The sequence below is a fragment of the Saimiri boliviensis genome, chromosome 1 (genome assembly GCF_048565385.1).
Source record: "Saimiri boliviensis isolate mSaiBol1 chromosome 1, mSaiBol1.pri, whole genome shotgun sequence".
NCBI classification, from domain to species: Eukaryota; Metazoa; Chordata; class Mammalia; order Primates; family Cebidae; genus Saimiri; species Saimiri boliviensis.
The window spans coordinates 115,438,482-115,453,241 of NC_133449.1; the positions used below are offsets into that span (position 1 = coordinate 115,438,482).

The window sequence follows — 14,760 nt, forward strand, 5'->3', positions numbered from 1 at the left end:
CAGGTACAACCTATTTACCTCCAGGGCTCTCTATCAAGAGCTCACTCGGCACCTTTGACAACTGGCTCACGAGCTTCCCCTCTTTGCCCACTTTAACAACTCCAGCGTCCCACTCATACTCACTCTCACAATATTCAGCTCACTTCCCTTTATCTCATCTCCACTTTACTCAGCCACCCGTGGGTATGATCCATGCATTCGTTCTTCATTGATTCATTCATTCTGCAAACATTCATTGGGTGTCTACTCTGTGCTAAGCCCTGTGCTGCATCCTAGGGTAAGAGATGAGTCAGATATGGTCACCCTCAGAGCTGACATGCAGTCATTCAGCCATTCAGCAGTTAAGATATTGAAATACCCCTGTGCCTATTGGTCCAGAGCCCCTGCCCTGAGTATGCTTCAGCTGCCCCGGGCCCTCCCCTGGTCTCCCTCCCATCCAGCAACTAAAAGGTGCATCTCAACTCCCACCTTTGTGGACCTCATAGGCAAATGGTGGACACCTTGGAGTTTGGTGTGCTCAGGATGTTTATTTCCCCCAGAATGTCAAGCTGTGAAGTGCACATGGAGTGACCACGAACTTCATTCTTCTGTATCTCCCCATCTCCCACATTGACTGCATGTTCCTTTTCATTGTTGTTTTTGAAACAGCGTCTCACTCTATTGCCCAGGCCAGAGTTTAGTGGTGCCATCACTGCAGCCTCAACCTCCTGGGTTCAGGCTATCCTCCTGCCTCAGCCTCCCAAGTATCTGGGACTACAAGTGTGTGCCACCACCCCTGGCTAATTTTTGCATTTTTAGTAAAGATGGGGTTTCACCACGTTGCCTAGGCTGGTCTTAAACTCCTGACCTCAAGTGATCCGCCTTGTCTTGGCCTCCCAAAGTGCAGGGATTACAGGCGCGAGTCACCATGCCCGGCCCACTGCATGCTTTTGTTGTTGTTGTTATTGTTGTTTTTGAGACGCAGTCTTGCTCTGTCACCCAGGCTGGAGTGCAGTGGCGCGATCTCAGCTCACTGCAACATCTGCCTCCCGGATTCAAGCGATTCTCCCCACTCAGCCTCCTGAGTAGCTGGGACTACAGGCAGCTACCACCATGCCTGGCTAATTTTTTTTTCATAGAGACGGAACTTCACCATGTTGGCCAGGTTGGTCTCAAACTCTTGGCCTCAAGTGATCTACCTGCCTCGGCCTCCCAAAGTGCTGCAATTATAGGTGTGAGCCACCGCGCCCGGGCTGAGCCACCGCACCCAGCCTGCACGTCCTTTTTGTCTTCATGCTACCAGCATTTCACGTCTTCTCAAGTCTTGCAGTTCACTTCCGTCTCCCCATCCACCTGGGAGCTCACGGTCATCCTTCCTGAATCCCTCCCTCGTGCCTTGTCCTTCCCTCTTTGCTTGGCCAGCTCCATTGTTGGGGAACATGTCACCTGCAATTTCCATGTTTGCTTTCTGACCTGGTGCTTGGGGCCCTGCCAGGTCAGATCACAAGGGCAGGGGTCCTGAGAGTTTTGCAACCTAGGGCTACCAGCGTCAACTACACCTTTCTTGTTAAATGCCAAAAATGTCCCCACGTTTTGTTGATTCATCATCGCTACTTTTCTGCAGTTATTCTCTTCCTGGCATCATCAATCTCTCCCCTCTGACCCATCAACACACTCAAGTCTCTCTTACTCGACCTCACCCTGTAACAAAGACTTTTCCTGCTCAATGAATATTCATATCTTCCCCCAAGTTTCCCAGCACCCTTGCAGTTAGGTGGAGCCATGTGACTATTCAGCTTTGGCTAATGGGCTTTGAGTGGAAATAAACAACGTCCAGTCTGGGTGGAAGCATTTAAAAGCCAGAACGTGACCTTCCAGCTATCTCTTCCCTTCTTCAATGAGCTGCCCAAGGTGGTGGCCTCCCCACACAGAAGTAATTTTGATCCTTGAGTCCTGATGTGGAAAAGAGGAACCCTGAAGAGCTGCCTGACTGTTGCAGGAATACTTGTTAAACAGAAACAGATCTTTGTCATGTATGCCTCTAACACAGAGGGCAATTGGTTACTGCAGCATACATAGCCTAGCATTACCCTAATACAGGCCCTACGAGAACAACAGTCAAAGCACCTTTCCTTGAGTCTGCTATTCCCCTGGGTTTCCACTCTATTTTCCTCCATCTCTCCATTGCTGGCTTCTTCAAGCATCAAGTCTCTAAGCAGGGCTGCTGTTTTCCCTTCCTGTCCACAAATTCATTCCTCAATCCCTGGCCCCTGACCTGCCGCTTTACCAAATTCTTTGCTGCAAGCTCCCAGTGATGCCACAACCCCAAATGCAACAGCACCTTCAGCGGCTCCAGCCCCTTTGCAAACAACTACTATGTGGTGGACTCTGATCTTCTTTGACCGCCTTCTCTGGTGCCTCCTCGGTGATCTGAGTTTCCCTCCTGTGCTCTTTTCAAGGCTGCCTCACCACTGACCCTTCTTCATTCTGCCTCCTAAATATAGCCCTTCCCAAGGTCTAGCCCTGTTCCTTTTTTGTTCTTTCTCTCTTGATCTCACCCAAGCCATGATTTCCACATCTGTGACCATAAGCATGACTCCCAAATCTATTTACGGTCACTGCTCTCAAAGAGCTGCAGGCTAACGGGAGCACCTTGAGCTCTTCCCAGCCTCCAGGACCACAGTTCTGACCACCTGGGCATTCTCACACTTAAAGTACCAGACCCAAATCAATTCGCCATCTCCTTCCTTTCAGGATTAAGCCTGTTACTCTGCCCTGTATATTACATGTCTGCTACTTCTCCTCCTCTTCCTCCTTCTTCCTTTTTTCTTTTTTTCTTTTTTTAGATAGAGTCTTGTTCTGTCACCCAAGCTGGAGTGCAGTGGCACAATCACAGCACTGCAGCCTCGACCTCCCAGCTCAAGCGATCCTCCCACCTCAGCCTCTGGAATAGCTGGAGCCACAGGGGTATACCACCACAGCCAGCTTTTTTTTTTTTTTTTTTTTCTTTTTTTTTTTTTTTCTGGAGACCAGCCATGTTTCCCTGGCTGGTCTCAAACTCATAGGCTCAGGTGATCCCCCTGCCTCAGCCTCCCAAAGTGTTGGGATTACAGGCATAAGCCACCACGCCCGGCCCAGTGTTCTTTTCCTATGCACACTCCAGGAAAACTGACTTGTTTCTTGTTCTCCAAACATGCCCAGGGCAGTCCTTGTTCTTTCTGTTACTGCTGCTGCCCGGAAAGCCTTCTTCCCACCCCAGCTCTCATTTCTGCCTTTCTGTTGAATCCCACCAATCTCTGGAACCGATTTTGTGCACCATGTTCCCTATAAAGACTTTCCTAACCCCCTCGACCTTTTGTGTTTGCTCCCTCTTTTGCAAACGGAGACTGTTTTATTCGTAACTTTTAGGAGTTAGAATAAAAACACTTGTCCTTTCTTGCCACTATCTTTCATGTATCAGACATTCTGCTCTCTGGCCTCCCAGCCAGGTGGTTCTTCTCGGAGTATTTATAGAAACTGTATTTGCGGTGGTTCCCTTTTAGGAAGTGGGTGCTTTTTTTTTTTTTTTTTTGGTATTTTTGCTTTCAGTCATGGGATGAAACCTCACTTCAAGTGGGGAATTACCAATGAAGCCGGTGGCTGGGCTCTCCTGGGCCCCACTTCTGTGAACATTCTTGGAGTTGGCAGCGTCTTTTCCCTGACATCCTGAGCTCTCTACACAGCTATGAACCAAACCTGGCTGCTTTGTATGTGCCTAGAGGCCTCCCAGTCAGGTGGCTCTTCTGGAACATTCCAGCTGGCCTCATCCCTGTGAACCCTTCTCCCTCTCACCACTCTAGACAGTCCAGGCAGGGGTCTAGAAGGGAATTCAGTCCATGCTGGGACTCTCCATGTGTTAAGGAGGCCCACAGCTTTCTGCCTGGGTAAGCAGAGCCCAGAGAGCCCGTTGGGTGAAAAATAGGTGGTACTGTACTTAATTCAAAGCCATAGTAAGTCTGTGCAGGCACTGAGGGAGGATGCTCAATCTGGAGGCTGAAATGCTGAGGGGAAAACTGGGCTAACTGGGCAGTGGATCCCAGGAAGAGACAGGAGGAGCACCTGCTGGAGCTGCCGCTGGAGCTGCGGCTGGCCCTGGGCCCTGATGGTTCCCTCCTCTGCTGATACAGAGGAAGGGAAGGCTTCACGGATAGTACCTCCTACCACTCAAACTCCTCAATGGGAAGTACTTTGTCATCCGAAGGCAGAGAGAGAGACGTGCAGCATGACACTATATCTCTTACCCTAATAGGCCAAATAGTGACCTAGAGAAATTTGAAATTCCTGGATCCAAAGGCTCACACCACAGGGGAGCAGGAAGTGGTGGGCTGGGAAGGGTAGTGGGTTGGGGGTGAGCAAGGAATGTGTACCCCTTCCCCTTAACCCCCACCTCTTGATGTAGTCACAATTGTCACCTACTCCTGGGCCAAACCAGTCACTGTTGGGTCAGCTGGCTGGTGACACCTGTTCTGATCCAATTTTTTTTATCTGATAGACTGGAGGCCTCCCAGAGAGGTGAAGGGGCATATTTGAGGTCACACAGCCAGTTTTGGGGAGACACTGAAACTCAAATCCCAGTCTCCTGGTGGCCTTGCCATGATTCCTTCCACTCAGCCTGTTACTTCTCTGTGTGAGGCAAGATGGGAAACGCTGGGAGACTTTGATAAAGGCTGACAAAAAATGGTTCCCCACAAGCCTGCAAATGCGTGGAAGAGAATCAAAGGGAAAATAAATAGCGCCTATAAATATTTATGTCGAAACCTGGCTCTATGACCCGCAGAACCAGTAGAGGCTCCGAGAAAAGTTCGATCCAGGGTTGGAAAAACAAGTTAATTTTTATCAAAACACTCAGCAGAGTTGAAAAACAGTGTGTTCCAAAACAAATACGTTCTGTTGACTGAGTGACCATAGTTTTTATTCATTCCATCGTGTATGGCCTCACTGGTAAAGCTTCTTTTTTGTTATTACAAAGCTAGTATTATTGTTAAAAATACACTATTTCTAACATTGCGAAATTTTTTTTTTAAGACACCCAAAGACAAAATATTCTTTTTTTTTTTTTTTTTTTTTTTGACCAAGGACTCCTTGAGGTTTGAAGAGTCAGAAAATTGTTTTCCATGTGGCTCTAGAAAGGCCACTATTCCCTGATGGAGGCTTCCCCTTATCTGGAGTTGGGGATTATCCCAGGGTCCAGCTGGGATAATGGTTTGGAGGCAGGCCCATTCCCCAGGTCCCTTGGAAGGAGGGGAGCTGTTCCTAGTGAGCACAGCCAGCTCCCAGTCCCTCACAGCAAGCTCTGAGGCAGTCAAAGGACAGTGGGAAGTCCAAGCCTTCTGGACTTTGCAGTGGGGTGAACTGAGAAATGCTAACGTCCTTTGGGTTCTAACTCCAAAAAGGAGACTTCAGCTACCCTTCGAAATTCTAGAAGTCTTTAGTCTCCTTCTGAAGTCTAAAGTGTAGGCACATGCAGTGAACGTAGCTCTTGCAGGAGGCTGACGAAACCTACAGCTGTCCATTCCTTCAGCCACCCGGGTGCCATACAGGAAGGAGGCACAGGCAGTCAGGCCACCAAACGACTCAGTTTTACGCTGCTCGATTATGTTTAGAGCTGCAAGGACCCTCCCACTTGGCCTCACCCACTGGCGTTTGATGGCAGTGCTCTTGCACTCTAGCTTTGGGGGATCAAACCCTAGGGATGTTCAACGTGTAGTGGCCTGAATGCCTTCCCTGAACCAGGTGGAAGGCCTTTCTCCATCTCCCTTGGCCCAGCTTCTGTCCCGCCTCCAACCCCACTCTTAACAGCCCCTCCCTGCCAGTGCCCTCTGCCACCTGCTCCTTCCATCTCTTGCAGGTGGCTCCTCCTCCCCTCTCCTTTCACCCAACCTGGGGCTGGGCTTGGACCTGCTCCTGCCTTTCTGATCCTTACCAGCCTCACCATGTCTACACCCCTCTCCACATCCCCCTTCCTGATATCCTTGCTCTCCGTGATTAACCATGCCTGAAAGCTTACCCCTTGCCACTAGACTGCTTCAACCTTTCTCCTTCTTTCAAACTCTTTTTTGACTCTCCTGTCATCAGTATCTCTCTTCACGTGTTGTGTCAATTTGCTTTTCTTCCCCATGAGATGAGCTGGGAAAATAGCAATGACACCCAGCTGTGGCTGGGTGAGCCTTTCCTCCGCTCAGCTGGACTCCCTGTGTGTGAACAAATGCAGGGCACAACAGAAGGGCGGCCGTGGTTTTCAAATGTCCCCACCCAGGAGTGGATCCCAAAGTCATTTTAGTGGATTGCAACCAACAGTGAAAAATAAATAGAACAGAACATACTGCAGGGCATCCCCCATGGGAAGGGTGAGTATTATTTTGTGACATTTTTGTCTTTGTTGTTTCCATGTGTATGCATTGCAAGTCTCGGTGTGAAATATATTTCTTTTTTTTTGAGACGGAGTTTCGCTCTTGTTGCCCAGGCTGGAGTGCAATGTGCGATCTCGGTTCACCTCAACCTCCGCCTCCTGGGTTCAGGCAGTTCTCCTGCCTCAGCCTCCTGAGTAGCTGGGATTACAGGCACGCGCCACCATGCCCAGCTAATTTTTAGTATTTTTAGTAGAGACGGGGTTTCACCATGTTGACCAGGATGGTCTCGATCTCTTGACCTCATGATCCACCCGCCTCGGCCTCCCAAAGTGCTGGGATTACAGGCTTGAGCCACCGCACCCGGCGAAATATATTTCTAACTGTGGGTTGCAACCAAAAAAGTTTGCAAAGTCCCTGGTCTGAAGAACCAGTGAAGACATCAAAGACCCGTTATTGAAAGTGATGGGACTGAGAAGTAGTTCAAGAAATTTGCTTGGGCTGGGCGTGGTGGCTTGCACTTTGGGAGGCCAAGGCAGGTGGATCATCTGAGGTTAGGTGTTTGAGACCAGCCTGGCCAATATAGTGAAACCCCATCTCTACTAAAAATACAAAAATTAGCCGGGCATGGTGGTGGACACCTGTAATCCCAGCTACTCAGGGAGGCTGAGGCAGGAGAAACACTTGATCCTGGGAGATAGAGGTTGCAGTAAGCCGGGATTGTACCATTGCATTCTAGCCTGGGCAACAAGAGAAAAAAACTCAGTCTCAAAAAAAAAAAAAAAAAAAGAAAGAAAGAAAGAAAGAAAAGAAAAGAAATTTGCCTCGCCGGGCGCAGTGGCTCAAGCCTGTAATCCCCCAGCACTCTGGGAAGCCAAGGTGGGTGGATCACAAGGTCAAGAGATCGAGACCATCCCGGTCAACATGGTGAAACCCTGTCTCTACTAAAAATACAAAACATTAGCTGGGCATGGTGGCGCGTGCCTGTAATCCCAGCTACTCAGGAGGCTGAGGCAGGAGAATTGCCTGAATCCAGGAGGCGGAGGTTACGGTGAGCCGAGATCGCGCCATTGCACTCCAGCCTGGGTAACAAGAGCGAAACTCCGTCTCAAAAAAAAAAAAAAAGAAAGAAAGAAATTTGCCTCATCTGTGGAGGCTCAGAGAGAGCCTTGTATTCCTCCTTAGAGCACCTGTAGGTCCTATAGGTGAGGCTCCCATTCTCCTGTTGGAGGAAGGAGACATGGTTTAGGAACTTTCACCCAGGAAGGTCTGCAGAAACTGTCAAGATTCACACCCAGCATTGGGACTCTTGTTTGCATACAAATCAAAGACTGAACTCTTAATTAATGGTCATCAAGATCAAAAGAAACCCTTTAAAAGGAATAGGATCCTTTAGAGAGTTTTCCTTGCAGCTCCATCTGCTGTTTCTCCAGCCCATAAAAACAAAACCCAGAGAATTTGTCCGGTGGAAGCAGAGTCCAGCCAGATTTGGAAATCTACCATCTTTTTTGGTGAGATCATCAGATGCTACCACTTAAAGTGCAACAGAACATGAGTCTCATCCCTGTGGACTGCAGCCAGTCGAGTTCCAACTCATCCCACGCACCCCCAGTCGCCGACAGGGATGGCCAAGCCTGGAGTTACTGGCAGTAAAAGGTGAGCACGTTTTCCTGGTTTCCTCGGATCAGGATGACTGGAGGTCTGAGGTCCTGCGACAGGGTGTCCAGCCAGGCCATGTACAGCGAGCTCGGGCACTTCCCCTTCCTCCCTATGGGCAGAGTGCTGCAAGGCAGGAAAAAGTGGCACAAGAGAGATTACCGTGGGGCCTCTCCACACGCCCAGCTCCCAGCTTGTTTTCAGAACAGCGAGTCTGTTTACTGTCCTTCAGAGCTCCTTCCACCCACCCTAGGAATGACCTCCCTGCTTTCCGCACAAACATGACCTGGAATGGACCTTCCTCCACAAAGCGTTCCAAACGAAGCTGTGGCCCACAGGCCCCGTGGGATGCAGTCCTTGCCAAGTCCATGAACTCACCCTCGCCTTGCTCACCCCCGATGCCCTGTAGCTTTCTTTCCATTCCCAAAAAAATGCCATGCTCACTTCTGCCTCCAAACTTTGCACTTGACAATCTTCCCACCAGGAAGGGAGCAGCCCAGCCCTGGACCTGGTGGCTTCCTTTAAGTCAGGCAAGTGCACCCACCTCCTTTCCCGGTCACTCCTCCTGGGCAGACTGCCCATGCCTCTTGCTCACACCACCCACTTTACTGCCTTCAGAGCTCTTACGGTCCCAACACATCTTAACATGATTTATGTGTTTGTCTCCCCACATCAGAATGCTCACTCACAAGCAGGCCACGTCTGTCTTGTTCACCCCTCTTACCCAGTGCCTAGAACACAGTCTGACACAGTCAGGCTCAGTCTATATTTGTTAAGTCTATATTTGACTGCTCCCCATCAGGCCACCCGTTTCATGCCAGGCTTGCCTCTCCAGCCCTGTGCCCGCCTGTGGCCACAGCAGTGTGCTATGTTTCTGTTCATTCATTACCCAGCTCAGCATCCTTGTCCTGCCTCCCATCCTGTGCAAGAGTCCCTGTGCAGGACTCCACCGCTGCCTGTGGGGAGGCCCCTTGTCTTAACCGTGCAATGCTGCACGAATAACGAGATGCCCTGGGAATGCTGTTCAGTCCTGTCTTTCAACTATTTGAGGAAGTGACTTTTCTACTATCTGTAGAATTCCAAAAATGCACTGGGATGGCTGCAGCTGCCCAGCTCTGGGCTCCAGGAGGGGCAGCGTCTTACAGATCCAGCTGGTCCCAAGTGAAGTTGGGGCACCAGCACCTTAAGTGGGACTCACTTGCATGTCCGTTTCCCCCAAGAGCATCCCCCAGGGGAATGCACAGGGCCCGCAGCACCGCGCTCCTTCACAATTGAGTGAACTGGGGCGGGAGGAGGATGCTGGAGGACTGGGGTCAGAGCCAGGCTCTGGCGTCTGAGTCATGGATTTGCCACTTCCTCAGCCATGTGACCTTTGCAGAATTTCTCTTCCCTAACCCTCCCTCACAGGATGTTTGTGATGCTAAAGCCGGCAAAGCACACGCAGGCACAGCATAATGCCCGGCACGTAGTGAGCGCTCTGTAAGGTCAGCAGCTGTCATCATCACTTAATACTGACCAGCACGAGACGGCCAAGCCAGCGGCGGCAGCGCTTGAACTCGAACCAAGGTCTTGGCATCTTCCCGCCGCAGCGGCCTCTGCTCACAGCAACTCCGCTCTCCTCTGAGAAGGGTAACTGGGGGCCTAAACAGCTATGTCATACTTGAAGTTGCATCCACAAAGCTTCAGTTGGGACAAGCCCTACCCTCCTTTAAAAAGCAAGGTCCCGGGCCAGGCGCAGTGGCTCACACCTATAACCCCAGCACTTTGGGAGACCGAGGTGGGCGGATCACTTGAGCCCAGGAGTTCAAGACCAGCCTGGGCAACATGGTGAGACCCTGTCTCTACAAAAAATACAAAAATTATCTGGGTGTGATGGCACACGCCTGTCCCAGCTACTCAGGAGGCTGAGGTGGGAGGATCGCTTGAGCCGGGGAGGTTGAGGCTGCAGTGAGCCGTGATTTCGCCACTGCACTCCAGCCTGGGCAACAGAGTGAGACTTTGTCTCAAAACAAACAAAAACTAAGGTCTCAAAAATTAGGGAAGGTGGGTAGGACCAAGGGCATTTCATTAAGCTATAGTCATTTGAGTTCAAATATTTCGTGACTTTCCAGGGGAAAGGGACATAGGAGAACTGAAACCAAACTCTCCTGACTAGTTACGCGAGAGGCAGACAATACCATCCAGGAAACAGACGTGATTTCAGGGGCGGAATTCAGAAACTTCAAAGGCCACAGGAGAATTGGTGCCTGCATCATAGGGACGGGGAACACCCATCACCCCAGCAGAGCTTGTCCACCTGTCCAAGAGACAGCTCTCTTTAAAATCACCCCCGCCCCCACACCAATCAATGACAAGCTCTATTCCTGCTCACAGGATGTACACGCCTTGAGCTACTAATCTTCAGAAACAAAGCTGTTCCAGAACAAAAGAACATTTGTTTTCAGAATTGCATCTCTTAGCCACAAAGAAAGGCGGCCTTAGATCTAACCTAGATGTGAAACGACAGCCCTGCATCAGAACCACTGTCACGGGCTCCAGCAGTTCCCACTTCCTGCCTGCAAGATCCTGGCCAAGTTGCTTCACTTCTCTGAAGCTGTTTCCTCATCTCTAAAGTGGGGGCTCACAGAGTTGTGAGCCAGGCACAGTAGCTCATGCCTGTAATCCCAGCACTTTGGGAGGCCAAGGTAGGTGGATTGCTTGAGCTCAGGAGTTCAGCCCAGCCTGGGCCAATACAATGAAACACTGTCTCCATAAAAAATTCACAAAACGGGGCCGGGCGCGGTGGCTCAAGCCTGTAATCCCAGCACTTTGGGAGGCCGAGGCGGGTGGATCACAAGGTCAAGAGATCGAGACCATCCTGGTCAACATGGTGAAACCCCGTCTCTACTAAAAATACAAAAAACTTAGCTGGACATGGTGGCACGTGCCTGTAATCCCAGCTACTCAGGAGGCTGAGGCAGGAGAATTGCCTGAACCCAGGAGGCGGAGGTTGCGGTGAGCCGAGATCGTGCCATTGCACTCCAGCCTGGGTAACAAGAGCGAAACTCCGTCTCAAAAAAAAAAAAAAAAAAAAAAAAAATTCACAAAACTAGCCAGGCCTGGTGGCACATGCATGTAGTCCCAGCTACTCAGGAGGCTGAGGTAAGAGGACTGCTCGAGTCCCAGGAGGTGGCGTTGCAGTGAGCTGAGATTGCACCACTGCTCTCCAGCCTGGGTGACAGAGTAAGACCCCGCCTCAATAAACAAAGAAAATTATAGGACCAAGAGGTCTGAGTCACAGGTTACAAAGAGAAAACAAAAAAACGAAGACTTTGCAGTGAGCTGAGATCAGGCCACTGCACCCCACCCTGGGTGACAGAGGGAAATGCTGTCTTAAAATTAGGGTTTTGAAAATTCATAAGGCCTGATACTTTGAGTATCATAGAGGCTCAAGCCATAAAATGCAATGTTGATTATTGCTGTTCGACTTTGAGGAGAAAGTGTTGGTAGAAAAAAAAGACATGTCTGGACCCAACAGGAATATGTTGCTAGGCTAGGCAAAGGTTGCTGGGCTATGTATGAGGCTGGTTTATCAGCTGTGCTGCGGTAGCTGCACTCAGACCTGGGACCACTGATAACCCGCTGATGAGTGAACAGCAATCACCAAGTGCTGCCTCAACTGGCTGTAGAAAATGCTCCAAGCACATTCTCCCAAATGCCAGACAATGGGATTTAATCATTTCACAGTGGCCTGGGAGATTTTCTTTTCCCTTCCTCGGAATTTCTAGGCTCCACCCCAGAGCCTGGTCTGTCAGGCATTTCGGACCTTGTGTTTCTGTAGTCCCCCGGTGGTTCTGATGAAGCTGATCCTCTGGCTGAACTTGTAGAAACACTAGGCATGGCTCCAGGTTGGAGATTAGTGCTGGACAGATGCCGCTGCTCTGTCCTCCTAGTGGATTCGGCCCAATAGCTGGGACCTCTTTGGACAACAGCTGTAGCTACTGGCATGGGGTGGAATGCCCTGGGTAGGGGTCTTCTCTGAGGTCATCGGATTTATAGTTACATGTATTGGTGAATCCCACAAAGGCTGGTGGGTGGGGGATTGATTTTCCCTATGAGGTTGGGGGATGGTGATGGGGATGGGGGTTGGGAAGGGAGAGATTCCAACAGGTGGTCACCTCCCCAGATGAAATTTTTCATCTTAATGGCTTAAGAGACTGATTTTTTTTAAATATACAGATAGGGTCTCACTATGTTGCCCAGGCTGGTCTCCAACTCCTGGGCTCAAGCAATCTTTTGGCCTCAGCCTCCCAAAGTGTTGAGATTACAGGCATGAGCCACTAAGCCCAGCTGAGACTGATTCATTTTAATGACAAATAAGCAAAATCACAGCATATTAGCATGAAAGAGAATCTTGGAAATACTTTGGTTTAGCTCTTTATAATTAGTGAAACTGAGGCTAGAGAGACACAGGGTCTTACCCAAGGCCACACAGTGGGCTAATAGCATAGAGAAAATGCACACACGCTTCTCTGAACAGAGGCAGCACTTGTTACCGTACCCAAGGAGGAGTCTGGGGAGGCGTCCCAGGTCGAAGCCATTTCCACGGTCTCTCACTCGGACCCAGCCCTCACCCTGGACCAACCTTGCCCTAGGAACATTCCCTGCTAGGTGTTGGCGAGAGGTTTGGAGATAAACCCAGCCCCTTTCCTTAACACTGTTCTCCAAGGAAACACTGAGCACTTTCTTTGTACAAAAAAATTATGTCCCTAAAGCCCCAGGAAGCATTATTCTGGGCAAGCCAGCTTCCTGGATATGCAACCAGTGCAGTCACATGGGGCCTTCTGCTTAGTAGGGTCTCTTGCTTTGTCTAATGCTCTGCTGCCACCATCTTGACATTCTTTTTTTTTTTTCTCTCTAATGCCTTGTTTAAGTCACACAAGAAAGTGTTGCAAGTGACAGTTCAACCCAATTGACTACACTATAAATTGTATCACTGTCTGCGGCCAGGCACAGTGGCTCACACCTATAATCTCAGCACTTTGGGAAGCCAAGGCGGGTGGATCACCTGAAGTCAGCAGTTTGAGACCAGCCTGGCCAACATGGTGAAAGCCCAACTCTACTAAAAGTACAAAAAATTAGCCAGACAAGGTGGCACTACTTGGGAAGCTGAGGCAGGAGGATCACTTGAACCCAGGAGGTAGAAGTTGCAGTGCACAGAGATTGCCCCACTGCACTCCAGCCTAGGCGACAGTAAGACTGTCTCAAAAAAAAAAAAATAAAGTTGTATCACTATCTGAGAAATAAATACAATCATTCCTCCTCATCATCCTCGTCCTCGTCCTCCTCCTCCTCCTTCTCCTCCTCCTCCTCCTCCACCTCCTCCTCTTCTTCTCCTTCCTCCTTCTTCCTCTTATTCTTTTTTTAAAAAGCATACACTAGCACTAGGGGCATTGGGGCATGAGGAATGCTGAGTCCCGGGGGCAGACTGACAATGGTCTGTTTCTGGTCTGTTGTTAGACTCATCTGCTGAGAAGGGGTTGCACACTGCATAGGCTGTTAGAAATCATGAAGATTTCTACATGTTCTACCATCTACTGGCACAGAGAAAGTGACTGGGAAGAACAGAAACTTTGTAAGTCAGAACCATTTGCTACCATCTGAATAGTCATGTCCCCAGAAATTCACACGTTGAAATCTATATCCCCAGGGTGGCGGTTTTAGGAGGTGGGGCCTTTAGGAGATGATCAGGTCATGAGGATGGAGCCCTATGACCTATGAATGGGATTGGTGCTCTTATAAAAGAGGTTCCTTCCGCCAAGTGAGGACACAGCAAGAAGGCCCATCTGTGAGTCAGGAAAGGAGCCTGCCCCCAACTCTGAATTTACCATGCTTTGATCTAGGGACTTCCCGGCCTCTAGGACCATGAGAAATAAATTTCCGTTGCTGACAAGCCCAGTCTATGGTATTTTGCTATAGCAGCCAGAATGTTCTAAGACATGATTCCTGAACACTGCTTGAGTGTATGGAATTACTGTTTTAGTATTATCCAAGCGTATTTCTAGCTCGGTCACTGAGGCTGCAGTGCAGTGGCATGATCTTAGCTCACTGCAACCTCTGCCTCCCTGGTTCAAGCAGTTCTCCTGTCTCAGCCTCCCAAGTAGCTGAGATTACAGGTGTGCACCACCACGCCTGGCTAATTTTTTTGTACTTTTAGAAGAGACAGCGTTTTACCATGTTGGCCAGGCCAGTCTCAAACTCCTGACTTCAAGTGATCCACCCACCTGGGTCTCCCAAACTGCTGGGGTTACAGGTACCAGCCATGGCTCCCAGCCCATGGTTATGTTTCTAATCGCCTGAACCACTCTCCTGGTGACCAAATTCCACTAACTGGTAGAAGTAAACATTTAACCTCTACCCTGCCAATGAAGAGTAACTGGTATTGGTGCCTTTTGAAGCCTCCTGGCCATCTTTTTTTCACATGAGAGTTTTTAGTTTATTAATCTTCTTGTAAAATATCCACAATGGCCACAGATAACATCATCGCCGCCCCTTTACTCCAGCACCAACAGTGGCCGTCATGGTCCTCTAACTTCCTTCACTCTGTTCCTGCGTTCCTTTCGTTGCTTTCTTGAGGTCTTTTTCTTCTCATACAGGCCACGTCTTGCAAGTCTATGTTTGGATTCATTTTCCTTTGCATGATCCAAGGAATCGTCAATCATGCCAAACTAGTTGTCTTGCCACCACCAAACTTAGTTCT

At 49.6% G+C, this 14,760-nt stretch overlaps 1 protein-coding gene and 1 long non-coding RNA gene across 6 annotated transcripts in view; one reads left to right on the top strand and one right to left on the bottom strand.

Moving 5' to 3' along the window:
* Positions 1–6,170: 6,170 nt before the first annotated feature.
* On the top strand, positions 6,171–12,107 carry LOC120361488 (uncharacterized). The gene is made up of 3 exons (XR_005577668.2): positions 6,171–6,365; positions 7,799–8,021; positions 9,429–12,107. It is a non-coding gene; the product is annotated as an uncharacterized LOC120361488 (long non-coding RNA).
* Positions 7,990–14,760, bottom strand: part of SLC12A3 (solute carrier family 12 member 3) — a 48,719-nt gene continuing 41,948 nt past the window's right edge. For all 5 annotated transcript variants that reach the window (XM_010331328.3, XM_010331329.3, XM_010331330.3 and 2 more), the window contains exon 26: positions 7,990–8,147. In XM_010331328.3, the coding sequence (XP_010329630.1) occupies positions 8,006–8,147 (142 nt within the window). In that variant the 3' untranslated portion in view covers positions 7,990–8,005. The remainder of the gene's footprint in view (positions 8,148–14,760) is intronic.